Source organism: Astyanax mexicanus, chromosome 20, assembly GCF_023375975.1.
Source record: "Astyanax mexicanus isolate ESR-SI-001 chromosome 20, AstMex3_surface, whole genome shotgun sequence".
Lineage (NCBI taxonomy): Eukaryota > Metazoa > Chordata > Actinopteri > Characiformes > Acestrorhamphidae > Astyanax > Astyanax mexicanus.
The window spans coordinates 7,678,801-7,697,853 of NC_064427.1; the positions used below are offsets into that span (position 1 = coordinate 7,678,801).

Genomic DNA, 19,053 nt, shown 5'->3' on the forward strand with positions numbered 1-19,053 from the left:
AAGCATGAAGTGCTGTACGATTTCCTGGGAAACACCATCTGCACTGACCATCAGTAAATTTTGCATTTCATTTGTAAATCAAGGGAGCAGAGTCTGGAGGAAGAGTGGAGAGACACACAGTCCAAGCTGCTTGAGGTCTAGAGTGAAGTTTCCACCAATCAGTGATGGTTTGGTGGAGAGACATGTTTGTCATCTGCTGGTGTTGATCCACTGTGTTTTATTATCAAGTCTAAAGTCAGTGCAGTTGTTGTTTTCCCACAAAATCTCACAGCACTTCACGCTTCCCTCTGCTTTCAACTTTTATGGAGATGCTGATTTCATTTTCCAGCAGGACTTGGCACACTGCCCACACTGCCAAAAGTACCAATTGGTCTTTTACACTGATTATGGGGTTTTTTATTGACTGTAAACCATAATCATCAACAATACAAAAAAAAAAAAAAAACGCTTAAAATAGATCACTCTGTGTTTAATACATTTATATAATATATGAGTTTCACATTTTTAACTGAATTACTGAAATGAAGTGACTTTTCAATGATATTCAAATTTTTTGAGATGCTCTTCTGGGTCCTACTAGCAGATTCTTGAATTATTGTACTTCAGAGGTCTTGTGTAGTCCAGAGGTCATACCTTGACAAGAAGGTCAACATTCCACTTTATACTGTATATAATAATGTGCTCATTAAATCTTAGCAAAACTTGAAAAATGTATTGTTACACAGTGTTTGTAAAATTATTAAATGTATAGACCTTTATACATGAGTTTTTTTTTTTTTTGTTTGTTTGTTTGTTTTGTTTTAGATTTTAAATAACCTGAGGGAGAAACTAATTTCATTATCCTACCTGTCTGTGTACAACTAATCCCATCTGAATTAAAACCTCAGACTTTTAATTTGGTTTGCTCTGTTTTCCATTATTTCCAATAACATAAAACACACAGACAGAATGGGGGTGATTTTATATGGCACCCATCCTCAATGGCCAGCTTATAAAAACGATGCAATGTTAAAAGACATTGAGTACAAATAAACATAGGGAACATCATTAATGATGTTAATACCAGTTTGCTCTTGATTATTAAAGAGAGTGGAATCCTCATGGCACTAGCAAACTGTTAGAAATGTGTGCTAAAATACAGTGGTATGGAAAAGTTTAGGCACCCCTGATTATTTTCATGATTTTCCTTTATAAATCACTGATTGTTCAGATCAGCAATTTCAGTTAAATTTACCATATAGCAGACGATCACAGTGATATTTGAGAGGTGAAATAATGAAGTTTATAGGATTTACAGAAAGTGTGCAATAATTATTTTAACAAAATTAAACAGGTGCATAAATTTGGGCTCAATATTTAGGTGATCCTCCTTTTGCATAAATAACAGCCTCTAAATGCTTCCTATAGCTTCTGGCTATAGAGTCTGGTTGAAGCTTCTGGTTGAAGGTATTTTGGATCATTCTTCTTTACTAAACATCTCCAGTTCAGTCAGGTTTGATGATGTCTGAGCATGACCAGCCCACTTTAAATTACACCAATATTCAGATCTGGGGACTGTAATGATGATCGTTCCAGAATGTTGCTTTAATGCTTTAGTAGATTTTGAGCAGTGTTTAGGGTCGTTGTCTTGTTGAAGTATCCAGCCCTGGTGCGTTAACTTCAACTTTTTCACTGATTCTTGAACATTGTTCTCAAAACTTTCACAAGATTTCCAGTACCTGCACTGATCACACAGTCCCACAGCATGATGGAACCACCACCAAATTTTACCGTTATATAAAATATTTAATCAAAATTGCTGTTTCAAACAACCTATGATTTTATAAAGGAAAATCATGAACATTATCAGGTGTGCCCAAACTTTTATATTCTTCTGTATATATATATATTTTATTTCATGGGAGGTTTGCATTGTGAAAACATATACTGTCAAAAAAACATAATTAAATACATCAGTACAAGAAAAAAAAATTATTTACTACTTTTTGTTGTACTTTACAAAGCCACAAACAGGTTAGAGCTCTTTGGCAGCACAGGGGGGCTGATGTGTGTATATAATAGCCCAACTGTAAATAACCTGATTTGTATTTCAGCAAACTTCCACAAACACAGATGGAATGGGCTCAGCTATTGGAATCCCAACAGCGTTATCACGATGATGAGCTGGAGAAGTGGCGGGAGGTCATCAAGTCGTCAGTGGTGTTGCTGGATGAGGTAAAAGAAAAGCTAAAATCTAGATCTCATTCATCATTATTGGACAATTCTACCCGGATGATGCCGGATTATATTATCTATGTAGATCAATTTGATCTTATGCATCACTTGTCTGTCCTGATTGACAATTTTAGCCAGATGCCACCGGTGACAGTCATTACCAAGAACTGTGCTGTCTTCTATGGTTCATAATGTCTTCTTTGCTGATTTCCTTCTATGCTGATTTTCTCTTTGGTTGAAGACAACCAAAGAGAAAATTGAGATTACATGATCCATGTAGATAAACTTGATCTCATCTATCACTATTGGACAATTCTAGCCAGATGCCAGATGCTGCCGGTCAGATTTCTTTAAGCTCATCCTAAAAAAACAAGCCATAACAGAAATCAGCATAGAAGCCATTACTATCCATAGCAGACAGCACAGTGGGTGGTAACGTCTTCTACACTGATATCTTCTATAGCTTGTTTTTTTTAGATTAGCTAAAAGAATTATAAAAAAAAAACATTAAGGTTACATTATCCATGTAGATCGTTTTGATCTTATTCAACCCTTCTCTGTCCGCACGGACAATTCTAGCCAGATGCCACCAGTGACAGTAATTACCACACACTGTGCTGTCTGCTGTGGTCGATAATGTCTTCTACGCTGATTTTCTTTATGCCATTGTTTTGTTGGATGAGTCAAATGAACAGAAAACAAAAGTACATCAACTTAATCTCATTTATCACTATTGGACAAGTCTAGCCAGATGCCACCAGTCACCAGTCATGTCACAGACATGCTTTCTGTGCCGATTTCTATGCCGGTTTCTGTTTTTTTTTTTGTTTTTTTTTTTAATCTTAAGTACATTGAAATTACATTATTCATGTAGATCAGCTTGACCTCTCATCTGTTGTCACTGTTTGGCATGTTTGGCATGTTTACAGATGAGGGACTCATTAACAAACCTCCAGAAGGGAATCGGGGTCCGAGACTACGGCTCCAAGCCTGAGGAGAAGAGGAGTCGCTACCACTGAGGCGCTGGCTCTGGCCGAACGGACGTCTTGTGCAATACGAAGGGGGGAGCGCCTGGCCTCAGGGCTAAGCTGGACTGGACTCGGCTGGACTGAGCTGGACCGGACTGGACCGGGCCGGACTGGACTGTCTTCCTCGCTCCTCCTGTCCTCAGTGAAGCATTCATATGGGAAAGTGAACATAAAACAAACTGCATGCGGTTTGACCCTCACTTTAACGACTTTGACTATGAACTTTATAATCCTGCTCGCCCAGAGCCAAAATACGAACAAACGAAACAAACAAAAAAAAAAAAACACAACAACAACAACAGGGACTTCTGGTTCGTTCAGGCCCGTTTAAAGGGCTTGAGTGAGTGTTAAACGCACACATTGCCACGTCCCAGCTGCAGTATCCCTTTTGATAAACATTTTCAGAATCTGGGACCAGGGTTAAAATGCCGACTTAATATAATCGTTAAGTGTTTCTTGGAGGCGTGCACATTTACCGATATGAATGCGTAAAAAAAAAATTGGAAACAAAGTATATTACGGAAACGTACCCATTAAATTATTTATATGTAGAGCTATATTTGTTGCCAGAGCTAATTTTTATGAGGCTTCCATGGAAAATCGGGGCTGGAACCCTGATAGCTTGTGCCATGGTGCTAATTATGCATTTACAGTATGTTATGTTCATGTTATGGTTGCGCAGGTTACGTTTTTCTGTCTGTGTGTAAAGTAGCTGCGTCGTTATTCGTTATTCTCTTTTGCTCATGAAATTTGAAGGCCAGTAGAGGTTGATGAGTGCGTCCTCGTCGTCCGAGACCTGAGAGACCTCCAGATACCTTTCTAGTTCTGAGCTGTACCTCATTTTCGCACAGGCCGAAGGGCGGTAGGAATGTTTCTTTTTTTTTATTATTTCTCCATGCCTCCGGACTATTGACGACATTGCGCTGCCAAGTATCCAAAGCCACATTGTACTCTCATTTTCATGCCGTTGGGTTTGTTTGTTGTTTATTTTGTGAACCAAGTGGTGTTATAAGCCCTGCTGCTAGAGGAGTGGTGGGAGGAGTGAGAATATTCACAGGTTAGGAGTCATTGTACAGGCAGCTGTTTTCTGGAGCCAGTAAATGAGAAGGTTACTGTGCTGGAGCAGTACCAGTGTTTCATTATTATTACTATTATTCTTCTTCTTATTTTTTTCTTATTTTTTATCTGTTTGGGTGCAGACACTCTGAGAAGGGGTACTGCAGCTGGACCAGTGGAAACAGTTGTTGTAGAAGTAAGGTAACTAAACTGTGAAGAAACAAAGAATCTCCACATATGCTTGAAGTGGGTTGGGCGAAAATAGGTATTAGGCCATTTCCTTTCAGTGTATTAAACATGGCAGGCATTAAGTGTTAAAGGCAGGATGGAAGGACGTGGGCATGATGGAAACATCATAATTGATGTGTGGCCGATAAGAAGCGTATTGCACAAAAAAATAAATGATTGCATCAGTCAGTGTGTGCTACTGATAAAAGAATGGTAAGGTTTGGAAAGCTTCCACTGTTGAGCACTTGAGCAAGGCCCTTAAGTTTCACTTCTCACTAGTGCTCATGTGTGTAGAGCTCACTAGTGTGTACGTGTGTGTGCTGGTTTAAATACAGATGGTTTACAGGTAGAGGCCACATTGGTTGTCTTGTCTATCAAGTAAAATTGCACCATTACGATACAAGTCCCTAAACATCCAAAAATCGAAAGTTTATTTGCTGCACTAACCTTGCAGGGCAGACTTTGGTAATGCATCGGGTAGGTCTTCTGTAATGCAAGTACGTGCATTTTCTCCCAAAAGATAAAATGTATTGAGCTGTTTGGAATCAACCACAATTAAGGCGCTATGGGCTGTGTGGTGTACTCGTAAGAGGGTTAACCGGTTAGCGTTTTCATACACATTGTATTGGGCTGAGTGGTGTACTCTCTAAAAAGAGGTATCCGATAGTGTTTTGATACTTACTGTATTGGACTTAGAGGTTTATTCTTGAGAGGGATACGGTTAGTGGTATTAAAGGGCTCCTCTGGGCTACCATGTTGTTGACTGGGAAATGACCTGATGTTGATTTTAAAAGTTTCTAGAGCATGTTGAGGGTCAAGAGAGTGCCAGTGTGGTGAGGAAGAGTGGATTAAAATGGACCGGAACTCTGAACCTGACACGATTGCTGCTGTGATAAATCCAATACCTGCAAAAGTGTTAGAGAAGAAATAATGCATGGATCTCATTTTTGTTGCGACCATATTGCTTGTGTAGACCAGAGTAGACCTGCTTATATAAGCTTTAAAATAAGCTGTGAGGATGTCTTTAAAACCTGAAGCAACATGTCTTACCAGTAAAGTCAGGCCATTTACATGTTTTTTTTTTTTTTATATACACTCCAATTATTCGCAGCCAGTAGTAACTTCACAGTCTGGTCAGGCCTTGATCTTTCAGGGTGTGCGCTTTCTTGGTTTCTTGACTTTTCTTGTAGTTTGTTTGAGTTCCACTTTTTTGTCAGGGAGTCGGTCCACGACCTTATTTATGCGCTTGGCAGACTTTGACTTTCAGTCCTTTTACAACTTTAACCTATTTCATTTTGGTGAAAAAAATAATGAGGGCTTAGAAGGATTGTCTGGTATTGCATCATTATAACGGGTTGTGGGAAAAAAAAAAAGTACAGCAGAAAAGTGCCTGCACTGTGGCAGATGGCATGAGGATAATGCGGCTACGGTTGCTTTTCACTCTGTTCTTTTCATCACACTCGTTTTTTTATTTTTTCTTCTTAAGAAACGAGTGGAACAGCAGCAGACCATGAGGGCTAAGCTTAGTGCTTATCTCCACATTCCCAGAGAGAGAGAGAGTCTGTGTGTGTGTATGTAAGCGTGCATGTACTGTACTATATGTGTGTCGTAATTTTAAAGACGTCACATCTGTTGCAATAACTGCAGACCAATTGGTACTTTTTATTGCAAAAGTTCTTTGCAATCCTTGGAACCAATATGCAATTACTGTACAGTATATTAATGGGCTATTCTACAGAGGAGAATATGTTTGAATCTCAGAGATTACCTCCATCCATCATTCCTAGACCACTCATGACTATCCCACCCATCTGTCTTGAACCCATTCCACAATGTATGCATGCCATGTATGAATGTATTTTCTTGATTCAGGGCTAGTCTTATTTAAAACCCGTCTCCAGTGACTGAAATCTGGATAATATAGGAGCCTAGTCTTGGACTACAGAGCATTTTGAATGGAGATTTTCCATTGATTAGAAACGTTTGTCTAAAATTAGATTTAATCCCTCTCCAGAAAACTCACTAATATAGACATACTTAGTCAATGCCAATGACTATGTTATGACAGAATAATAACAGCAAAAAAAAAAAATCAAGAAATTGATAACACTTTCTACGAATGTTATGTCTATTAGACTCTACAAACTACAAAATACTCATATATTATACTCACAAATTATAGTTCATTAATAAAGCATTAAAAATGTGATTACAGATATTTATAAAATGTTATAACACATTATAGCCATGTTTATTATGAATTATGAATTGTGATCATAATCACAGCATCGTCAGCTGTGTTTATAAGATGTTTATAAGATTTCAATACCAATAAATGTCAAAAAGATGCCTTAACAAAGCATGCTGTAATGAATTACTTATGTTAAGTATTATAATAGTTTATATTACTTTATAATGTATTATAATATGTCATTGTACTCTCTAAAGTAAAGTGACAGTGCCATCATGGGAATATATTACCGTATTATTACTGTATTTTTAAGTCTAGTTCTCCAGGACTAAGACTGGAGCAGCACTAGCATTAGCTGCTATTAACTGCACTAAGCGCTAGCTTTTCAGCCATTCAGAGGCAACTATTATTATCAGCCTGTAGCCTGCTGCTAACCCCGGCTAGCACTAAGAATGGAGCAGCATTGGCATTAGCTGCTAAGCGTGCTAAGCACTAGCTCATTCGCCGTTCAGAGGAGGGTATATCTGACTGGGTAAGCCTGTGTGTTTACCATGTTAAAACAAGCTACGTTGGATAACCCGCTAGCTAATATCACCCTGGTTTACCAGAACTCTCAGTGTTCCTCAGTGTAGTGCTGTCAGGTGGCATTAGCCGCTAACTGTTGTTAGCTTCTATGGATAATATTGCTGTACGCCGCTACAGTGGAAATCTGTGAATCTAAGATTACTGTAAAAAGGAGAAAAATCTGTGTAGATTAACATTCATCTCTTGTTTGATTTATTTTTTTTTTTTAAGAATTACAGTTTTGTTTACTTAACTTAGCCTAGCTTAGCTTTACAGGTCTCGCCCCCCATCGATGAGACCTGCTGAATTAAAAAGAGAAACATGGCGACACCCTTGTTCCTTACTAGTGTGGCACAATGCGTCATATAATCTGATGAGCCTTATAGTGTGAAAAAGACGTTAATTATTATTAAAGACATTATATGAAAATTTCACCCAGATGTGTAACATATTACAAGCACAGCTGCATTTATTGATGCATAATAAACATAGCTATAATGTGTTATACATTTTTGATAAATATTTATAGCCGCGTTTATAATGCCTTATGAATGATTTATAATGCGGTTTGAGTATGTTTATAAAGTCTAATAGAAATGACATTAGTAGAAAGTGTTACCGAAAAAGTCTACCAATTCAAAGTCCAAATTGTTTTATAATACAGTGAACTTATAATACAGAATACAACTTACAGACTATAATGTCTATTAAGTGGTGGTAAACAGATCAGGGCATCATCACTGTATGGCACTGTTAATAAGGCTTAACAACACAAGCATAAGCACTTTATGACAATGATATAATGATATAAACGTAATGCTTATATAACATTTATTATTGCTTATTCCAAAATCAGTGTTCGTGTCAGTGTTCATAAAGGCTGCTTGTGTCAACTTTGATGTCAACTACACATAACATCCACTGTATGTTATGACATATATATTTCTGGTTATTATATGTTATATGATATTAGGTTGTTTCACATTTATTTAGCATAGAATGAGTACATCTGTACAAACAGTACAAACCTGATACACTGCATTTTTTTCAGCTTAGTGTTTCCTCAAAAATGTTGATATCATGTTCATGAAGTTCTTACTTTTGTTCAGTTTTACCAACGACCTCATGTAGTAGCCGCATCACATCGTCCTTATTATGCCACCCTGATATACCAATGAAAGAAAGAGAGCTACAAAGTTAGTTGTTATGACATGCTATTTGATTTAGGCCCAGAAAATGTTATGACAACCTAATAGCACCAGGAATCTGTCAACTTGACATAAGCTTCCTATATGGCACCTATAGTTGGCAGCTTTTGGAATAAGGTCATTTGGCATTTATAAATGTCTGTATATGTCACTTGTCAGTTTGGGCGGCACGGTGGTTTATTGGTTAGAGCGTTCGCCTCCCAGCAAATGGGAGCTCTTGGGTTCAAGTCTCTAACTGGGTGGAGTTTCCATGTTCTTCCTGTGCCTACGTGGGTTTCCTCCAGGACTCCGGCTTCCTCTCACAGTCCAAAAACATGGAAATCAGATTAATTGGGTACTCTAAATTGATTTGGTGTGTATGTGTATGTGTGTGGTATGTATGTAAGTTTGCGTGTGTGTAAATGTATGTATGACTGTGTGCCCAGATACAGATTCACACTCTGTCCTGGGTAAAATTACTATAGTGACCGATGCAGTCCTCCAGGTGGACGGTTGTTTCCGGTTGAGAGTATGCTGTGTGCTACTGGCTGCCGCTTCTCACCGGTGTGTGGATGAGTTGGATTTCTAGAAAGACACTACATAAGTGTAACGTCATTCATTCCTGAAGTGCTTATGTAGTGTGTCATGTAGCCTTATTAACAGTGCCCTGCAGGAATGTTTTTTTTTTCTGAATTCTTTAGAGTGTTTTACACCAAACCCATTCTAACTGATTTTATTGAGGCATATACAGCTCTGGAAAAAATAAGAGACCACTTTTGCTATTTATAGGTATATGTTTAAGTAAAATTAACATTGTTGTTTTATTTATACTATGCACAACATTTCTCCCAAATTCAGAATAAAAAAAGCAATGCAGAGCTTTCAGACCTAAAATAAGGCAAAGAAAACAAGTTCATATTCATAAAGTTTTTTACGAGTTTAGAAATGAGTATTTGTTCTCCTCCACCAGTCTTACACACTGCTTTTGGATAATGTTATGCCACTTCTGGTGCAAAAATCCAAGCAGTATTTAAAATGGTCTCTTTTTTCACAGCTGTATATATATATATATATATATATATATATATATATATATATATATATATATATATATATATATATATATATATATGTGTGTGTGTGTGTGTATCACAGTAACTCCATTATGAGCTGTAATGAGCTGCCTGATTAACTTTTGGTTGGTAGTTTGCATGGTTATGTCCAAGTGGTCTTCTGTACTGTCGGGGGAGTCTTTGCATGGTTGTTTTCCATGGCCATGACTGTTACGGTCTAGACTCAGATAAGAACCAAAATGGGTACCACAGTGGTTACGGAAATGAGACAGAAAATGCTAAATGTTTTAGATCAGCATGGTTCAGTGTTAAAAATAAAATACAATAAAGGCTAATCATTCATCACACATTTGTGAAAGGAAAGATAAGAGGTGTTGAATTGTTTGTGAATGCTAAACTATGTATGTTTGTATCGTTTATTATTAGCCCGCACACCATGATGATACAATGATGATACATTTCAAGTATCAGACCTAATCGGACGTAGCCTGAATCCAATCTTACAGTAATTCCTTCTTGGAGCGTGGACACCAATTAGGCCTCAGTATATTCCTATTCTTTATCCCAGCCTGCTAACATATGGAGGAGTGGCTAAAGGACTACAAGCAAGACAAATAATGTGGCATTGTATTACAAATGTATGTGCAAAAATACCTAATGTTTTTTATTACTATGATTATTATTATTATTATTATTATTATTATTATTTTAATCTCCATATATCAAATGCAACTATTTATACATATATTGTAATGTATGTATATGTTGTGTATAGTTCCTGTGTATACTTAAAGGATGCCCGTGTGCGCTGGACGCAAGCTCGGACTCCGGGAAACTGAAACAAAAGAAAAGATACTGTATGAAGAGAAAATCTAAAGAATAAACAAATTTATGTGATCTATAAAAGGGCGGAATGAATAAAAGTATTTAAAAACCATGGTTTGGGGTTTGTGACTGCTTGTGTTCCAGTATTTATCTAAGGTCATTCGATTCTTAAATACCATTAATATGCCAATGCATTAATATTGCTCTGGCATATTAAACACAAAATATATTCAAAGTAAATATAAGTGTATCAAATGTTTTTTCTGCTTATAAATAATTTTAATTCAATTTGGGAATAGTTTTAAACATTTTTTTTTTTACTTTCTTGTGTATTTTGATATCTTATATTTTTCAGATGCAGATTTTATGTTTTTGGAATCAGGTTTTGATTTTTTTATTTTTTTTTCAGGGTTCAAATCTTTTTTTCAGTTCTTGGTTTTCAGGTTTCAGACTTTTGGCCCTGATCTTGCGTGGGGGCGTGGTATCATAGGAAAAGGGCGTGGTATACAGTTGAGGACCTACTCGTGAGGACCTTGTCATGAAATATATGTCTGTTTGTTCTCGTGCGCGATGGCGTCTGCTTGTTCTGGACAGCCTGCTGGCTCCAGCACACGTAGCACACATTTGATACACTTATATTTATTTTGAATATATTTTTGTATTTTTCAAAGTGCAAGCTTAATACTTAAAGGTATATTCTGTAGGAACTGAGAGCGAGCGTGTGAAGTAGTTACAGCAGTCCAATTTCAAAACATTACAGAGTGTAATCTGCCCCGCCCACCCCTCCACAGGCGTGAAGCTTATTTGGGTTGCCAAATACAGGAGGCTGAATCTACACAAAGTTTAGACTAGTAGGAGAGGCAGAGTACTTAAGAGTACGAGCGAGAGGAGAGGAGAAATACAGCAATTCTAAACTCTTCTAAAACCCGTATCTGGCGTTATATTGACTGTATGTTACACGAGGGAGAGCAAAAGCCCCGTATATGGACAGAAAGCTTAAAGTCTCGTCTGATCAAATATGTGTCAGCCGACCCTGTCGGCCAATCAGGTGGCGAGTTCTGCAGGGGGACAGGGAAGACGTTGTGTCCCAATCAGAGGCGGTCTTTGCATAGAGGCATTGCTAGGCAACTGCCTTGGGCCCCTCAAACTGCAGCCCACTGTAGGGCCCCCCTGACTAGTTGCAAACTTCCCATAGGCCTACAGCTGGTAATTGGGGCCCTTTTGACAGTAATTCACAGATGGTGATTCTTGTATGTTTAAAATGGAAACAAAGACAACACAATAAATTACAAAGAAATACAGTTCAGTCCACACCCCCTTTCTTTCGTGTTAAAATGGAATATTCCATTCATGCCATGTGGCCATGCATGCGCGGAATTAAGGTGAAATTAAGTGTACAAGTGGGTTGTGAGAAGCCATGAAGCACCACTTGCTACAAAAAGAAAAAAAGAAGGAAGAGGCTAAACTAAAAACAGATGCTCTTCCAAAACTGATAAGCTTTTCTTTATCAATAAAATACTAAAAATATTTAAAATGAATAAAAAGTCATTAATATAAAATAAAAACTCATTTAAAACACAATCAAAAGCACAGAATAGTGCACAGAATAATTTCAGTTTCAGTTTCAAAAAATTGAAACAGCTTACCAAAACCTCTACCTGTACTTTATATTTGACAATATTTGATTACTTTACAGGTCCTCACTCATCTTAATTTTAGTTGTTATATTATTTTTAGCCTCGCGCTGAATTTAGCTCCGTGCTGCGGGAGGGAGGGAGGGGGAGAGAGAGAGCGTGTGACGCCAGGTAGTGAGGAGTGACACGAGCCGAGTTAAAAATACAGACAGGTTTATTAGCAGGATGGCTAACAGACACTGCTAACAGAATAGCCAGGCAAACAGTGATCTCACAGATGACAGAAAACGTAGTCAAAAATACAGTCCGTAACCGAGAAGCAGTCCAACCATACATCAAATCCAGAAAGGGCAAAACAAAAGACAGAAACCGATAATCCGAAAACAGGGTCGTAACGAGAAGGCAAAAACAATGTACAGGAAAACGCTTAGTATGTAACATAAGTTAGCAATACCTCGCGGTGTTTGTTTACAAACTGCTGCCTTAAATACCGGAGCCAGATAGAGATGAACCGGAACTAACTCAGAACACGGGAGAATCAGAGTGTCGGAGTGTAATGCGATTGGGTGAAGACGAACGGGTGCTGTTGACGTCATTATCAGAGATATTCTGGGAAATGGAGTCCGACAGTGTAGAAGGAGACTGAGGCGGCGTGACAGAGCGCAGCGAGTCTCATTTTGCCTGATTTCTCTTGATTAAATATCAAGAAACATGTGAATTAAATAACTTTTAATACCATATATTTTAATTCACGTGATAGGACCTTATTTATTAAAACCTTTTTTTTTTTTTAAATCGCAATGCCGCGCGCGCTTTCCTTTTGACTGACGCGCGCGTTCCTTATGACTGACGCTAAACTGTTTGATCCAGTTGTTATATTATATTATATTAATACCATTTTAACGTTTTTCGTTTCTATGTTTTGAAATTCGTTAGATTATATTTTTGTCAACATTTTGGGTTTATTTTTGTTTGTTATTTTTTAATAAGAATAGAATTGTGCCCAACACTGGCTGACATGAATTATTAAATATTATATCATTTATATTATTTAGTTTATATATGTAGTATCATGTTTATGTTGTTATATGTTTATAGTTTATAGATATATAAATACTTATATATTTATTTATATGTTTATTTGAGTACTAAATAAAAAATATTTAAAAACTAAATAATACTTCATTCTAATTTATTCTTCTTTTTCCAACTTCGTTTCAAATCAAACCAGGGGCCTCATGTACTATTTCACGCTCACGGTCAGATGTACTAAATTTTACTTGAACGTGAGAAAGTGCGTTCCCCCACGCCTTTTTCATGTTGGGCGTACGCATGCTGTTTTGTACGTATGTATTGTGTTTTTGTCATTTGGTGACACTTAGAGGCGATGCATTGAAATCACAACTGTTAAGATATCCTTTATGCACACATTATAGTAAGTTTTTTTCGTGGCCATTATGTTTTTTTGGCCCATGATAATGACCGGCTTATAAGCCGTTTTAGAATTCCAAGAGCAAAAGAGGATAAGAAAACAAGCTGAGTGCGTGACGTGTGGCTTCTTGGTAAGCAACTCATTTAAAGCATTTCAATGAAAGCTGCTGTTATTATTTATTTGCATATTGCCCATTTTCTGTTAGTACAATAAACCTCATTTCAATCCTGAAATATTGCTGTGTCCATCAGTTATTAGATATATCAAACCCAACTATTTAGAACTAAAAATGATTAAGATTAATAGGAGTGCCCAAACTTTTTTTTCATATGACTGTATATGGTACTGACAATATATATATATATATATATATAAATACAAATGATACATGATATCCAGGAGCAGGAGGACTATTGTACTAGCTGCTCTCTCCGTACCATGGGAGGATAGGCTGGTCATCTCATAACAACAGAAAAAAGCAAAATATCAGTAATTGATCATTGAGGCTGTTATCAAACACTTGTCTTATCGAAGTAGGCTGTTAAGGTTTCCCAGCAACATCGGTGCACTACTTCCTGCAAAAGCTCGGCTTGGAGCCGAAGCACTCGAAGAAAGCCACCAGGGAAACCAGCTTAATTCGGCTGTGGTTAAAGAGAGCACACACAGCTGGAACCCTGCTGCAAGTGGAGGCCAATCATCCGCTGTTGCCCCACTCAGATGAAGCGCACAGGTTAAGGGGCATAACGCTTGTGAACCTGAGATACCTGCTGACAATGCAGAAGGGTTCTCAACATCGTGGAAACACAGATCATCATCCCACTAAGGAGTATCAACATAGGGAGTTCTCCTGCATCACCACTCGAGCAGCACCAGAAGTTTCTGCTTGTAGCAAACAACCTTTGATGTTTATCTCATCATTATCTTATTGCACCCATAAATAAACAATCTAACTGTTAGTGGCACTGAATCACTTATGTATTATATACCAATATTACTGTTCACATTAAAGTCCCTTCATTAAACTGGTTCATAGTATTTTTCAGGCCTGATATCTTTATATTGATGTCTTTATAAGCCTGTGCTTCTTTTTTTCAGACTGTTGCTGATCCAATTATTAGACAGCAGATTCTACTTTGAGGAGAATGCTTATTGCAAGTACTGTTGTATCAAAATGGATAGCAGTGGGTTGAATGATGTGAGCCCATGCACCCAGAAACACTGTCTAGCAATCCAGCTCATGTGGTTATCTGAATAAAGAAGAATACTTTATTATTATTATTATTATTATTATTATTATTATTATTATTATTATTATTATTTGATTACCTTGATTCATGTAGTCATTGGCAGGTCTTTTTTCTAATTGAAAATTTCTGACGAATACACAAAATTAAATTACACATAAAAATGTCAGATTCAATATGTCAGTGCAGTGAATCATGCAAATACTGTTTAAAGTTAAAAGGTCAGTGAGATCATAAATGTTTTAAATTAAGGCTGTATTACTAGGAATCTCATTTCCTTTCACATCTTTATTAATCATATTTATAATATGTTTGTTTCTACGTAATTTGTAACTACAGCTTAAAACATAAAATAACAAACAAAGATGTTAAGCCTTATTCATGACACTGTGCTGAATGTGGTCAGTGACTGCAGAGTGCTCTAACTTCATTCCCTGAAACCAACCTGACATTAAATTAAAAATGATCTGGCAGCAAATTAAACATTGAAGACGAGGGTACAAATATTCTACAAGATACAATAAAGTTAACTGATGTTCTAAACCATGGATAGAATATTGCATACATCAGAGGATTCAATGAGGAGTTTATGTACACTAACCATCCAAACACAGTCCACACTATCGATGAAGTCGTCATGCTTTCAATGGACAGAGAACATATATAAAATGGAATCCAGCAAGCAAGATAAACAAAAATCACGAGTCCCAGTGTTTTTGCTGCTTTGATTTCAGAAGAATTTGAAGAGCTGTGTTTCTTTAAGGCAAGTCTTACAGCTCTGACAGCTTTAGCTTGACGTTTTGCAGCATTAAAAATGATTGAATACAGGATCAGTATGACAGAGCAAGGAGCGAGAAAAGAAACAGCCAGATCAACAATTATCCAGGAATATTTAAAAATCACTACACACTCTCCATAACAGCTGGTGATTATTTGAGATTGAAGTAGATGGTCATTAAAATAAAAAATGATTATAATATACAACAGGGAAAAAGACCAGCTTAGAACTATGAACAGAGATGTTTTACAAACAGTGAGTCTAGTGGGATAATGCAGAGGATCACTGACAGCAATGTATCGATCAACTGCAATTAAAATCAGATTATAGAGAGATGCTGATATAGAATAGCTGATGATGATTTCAGAAACAGTACATGCCGTGTCTCCAAAATACCAACAGGAGTCTCTCAGCTGCATTATTTTCACAGGCATAACAAACATTCCCACGAGAAGATCTGCTGCAGCCAGAGAGAGGATGAGCAGGTTGGTTGGAGTGTGGAGCTGCTTGAAGTGAGAGATGGAGATAATCACCGACAAGTTCAAAATCACAGTACACACAGATATACATGAGAGGAAAATGAACAAAAATATATATGCAGGGTCTGATCGGACCTGCTTTCTGCAGGATGCATTGTTTCCAGGAAAGCAGTATTGAACTGTGAAGTTTTGTCTGTATGATTTATCCATTATAAAGAGATGCAGGTTAATCAGATGAATCTGGATCTGCTGTGTCGTCCAGCGATGCTGAACTGACAGACAGAGCTGTGTTTCCACATTTTAATGCTCATGTTAGAATCCTCCCACTTCCATATGATAGGCTGATGTGCCCCAAACATCATTCATTTGAAGTTACATCATTGTTATAGGAGTGGTTTTAGTCTATAGCTAATGTCTTTATTACTGATTTAGCAAACCTGATGCCAAATCCAAACCTTCATGTTGTAGTAGTCTGATGCAAGTCTGTCTTTTTGTTATTAGCCTTTACAAAATGAAAACAAAGAACAAAAACTGAGACACAGAAACAAACACTGAGACTTAAAAAACAAAGACAATGAATAAAAGCAAACAAACAAACTAATAAGGTCTAACAAACAAAGAAAACAAACCAGAAACTTACATATACACTGCAGAACTGTGGCTCAGCCTAACAGCAATCACACATTAATGCAGGATAAACATGACAGGGTCAAACAAAGCAGGACAAAGAACAAACCAACACAAGGGATATATATACAAACTAGGAAACAGGAAACGCCTGGGACAGGAAACAAGAGGTGGGGTAACAAACGTGGGCACAGAAACAGGGGTGGCAGAAGCGGGCACTGTGGACACAGAAACAGGGGTGGCAGTGGGCGGCACAGCGACAGGAACAAGGACAGTGTCGGGTGCCGCTGGCACTGGAGCAGATGCGGCAGGCGCTGCTGGAGTTGCACTGGGGCAGCAGGCAGAGCTGGTCCTGCCATTGTAGCTGGTGTGGCAGGCATCGCTAAGGGTGGTACTGGAACTGTGAAGGTGGGGGCTGCTGTCCATACATACAGCATGCAGTTTGACTCTGGTGTACTGTACCACTTAAAGTTTTTGACACGCCTTCTCATTCAATGTGTTTTCTTTCTTTTCATGATTTTTACTTTGAAAATGTAATAGTGAAGACATTAAAGCTATACAGGAACACTTTGCAGTTATCTTGTTATCAAAAAGTACATTTAAACTTGTATTATTTTTTAGAATCTTCTAAGTAGCTACATTTAACTTTGAGGACAGATCTGCACACTCTTGGTATTTTCTCAAAGTCTTCGTGATGTAGAGTCACCTTGAATAGTTTTCTTAGTGTCTTTAAGGAGTTTCGGGAGGTGCAAGAAAGTGAATTTCCTTTATGCTGTGCTCCAGCTCATCCCAAATCATACACTTTTTTTGTTTTTGTGTAATTCCATATGGGTTTTTTATTTGTCTTATTTGACTTCATGAAACACACGTAAGCACTTTTTTACGACTGACATAAGCAACAGTTCTTATTATACTTATTCATGGTTCTATCCTACAGTCAATGCGAAACACTGTCTAAAGACTAAATCAGAGTCTGCAAACACCTCAAAGACAAATTTTTTTATGATTTAGAATTTTTTTTTTATCCTTCAAATTCACAAACAATTCACTGCATTTTGTAAGGGCTGGTGTCCGATTGAGGCATCCGCCGGGGCATCGGAGGGCGCGCCAGGCCTGCGCCGAGGGTTAATTTGGCTAATTACCAACACCTGCTTTGAACACCTTATAAGCAATGCCAACCAGGCCATCAGGCGAATCTATGCCGCATTCTCCTCTGAGCTCCGGCTCTCTTTTTTCTCCCTGCTCTATCCACAGCAAGTGCCATTTTCCTGCCTTTACTGTGGAGCGAGTCCTGGACAGCATCGCTGGCGTTCTCCTCCCTCTCGAATTTTCCCCTATCCCTTTTTCTCTCGAGTTTGGTGTAGCTGTGTAGAGCAGTATGCTTCACAGCCTCCCCCTCTCTTTCTCTTGGGTCTGTGTGTGTGTGTGAAACATCCACGAGGCATGCGGTTTGCTCACCTTCTCTCCCCACGCTGTTCCTCTCCTCTCTGGTGGAACCACGTTTAATCCACAATCACCTCAGTTAAGTTTTGTTTTTTTTGGAAGCTATTTTGTTTCAGTTAAACCTTTACCTCGTGCCATAAGAGGTAGCTGCGCTTCCCGGCGGGCTTTGTTTACTTATTCTCACCCTCTCTCTCACTCACGCTAGGCGTCACTTTTGTTTTCCAACCGTTTTTGTTCTCCACCCGTTTTCGTTGCTCTACCCCTTTTGGCGGATGCTCTTAAGGGCGAATAAAGCGGCTGCGTCCCAATCCACTCACTGGTTCAGCGCTAAGAGCATTGGGCTGGTACCGCGACAGCCTTAGTTCGATCCCCATGTGGGGTGGGGTTCAATAATAAGAATTATAATATATATAATATTATTATATATCCTATTAATATATATATTAACAATTATACATTTATTGTTAATATTATTATTGTTATTTTTGTTATTATTATTTCCCTTTTTCCCTGCTTTGAGATCTACTGCTCTGCACTTGGGTTCTAAAGCCTTCTGTGGCGGAGAGCTACTGCTCCCCACCAATTACAGAAAGATCCAGTCCACTATGGATCCAGCAGAGCAGTTAGATCTCAAACAGGCAAAAGTGACCCTGGAGAACCAGGGAGGTATTTTAGAGAGACATGAGCAGGCCCTCCACAACCCATACAGCCAGCTCCCCATATGCCTGGACCACCCAGGTAGAGGAGCTTGTGGCTGCTGCACCACCCGGATGAGAGGTCTGTCTCAGACTATGCCATCGAGTTTCGCACGCTTTCGGCTGGGAGCGGGTGGAACTCCAGTGCTCTGGTCAGCGCCTTCCATCACGGTCTCAGTGAGGACCTTAAGGATGAGCTCGCTCACTGCAACCCTCCGTCTTCACTTGATGACTGAGGGTGGTGCCTTTACTGTGGAGGTGTGGGGCACCAGCGCATTGCCTGCCCAGAGTTGGCAGCAAAAAATCGTCCGTTAGGAGGAGAGGTGTCTCTAATGGAACTGCCAGGGCTCCGTCG

General features: G+C 38.3%; 2 protein-coding genes across 7 annotated transcripts in view; one reads left to right on the forward strand and one right to left on the reverse strand.

The window, feature by feature from the left end:
• Window positions 1-10,480, forward strand: part of gramd1ba (GRAM domain containing 1Ba) — a 131,844-nt gene extending 121,364 nt beyond the window's left edge. For all 6 annotated transcript variants that reach the window (XM_022681024.2, XM_022681026.2, XM_049468405.1 and 3 more), the window contains 2 exons: window positions 2,094-2,214; window positions 3,144-10,480. In XM_022681024.2, the coding sequence (XP_022536745.2) occupies window positions 2,094-2,214; window positions 3,144-3,233 (211 nt within the window). In that variant the 3' untranslated portion in view covers window positions 3,234-10,480. The remainder of the gene's footprint in view (window positions 1-2,093; window positions 2,215-3,143) is intronic.
• A 4,541-nt stretch (window positions 10,481-15,021) lies between these two features.
• LOC111194967 (trace amine-associated receptor 13c-like) lies at window positions 15,022-16,150 on the reverse strand. The gene has a single exon (XM_049469025.1). The coding sequence runs from the start codon at window positions 16,141-16,143 to the stop codon at window positions 15,133-15,135; it is 1,011 nt and encodes a 336-aa protein (XP_049324982.1). The 5' UTR covers window positions 16,144-16,150; the 3' UTR covers window positions 15,022-15,132.
• Window positions 16,151-19,053: the final 2,903 nt, after the last annotated feature.

What these genes read in the sequence shown, in the direction of transcription:
- LOC111194967 (XM_049469025.1), bottom strand. Translation starts at nt 16,143, where the DNA reads ATGGATAAATCATACAGACAAAACTTCACAGTTCAATACTGCTTTCCT.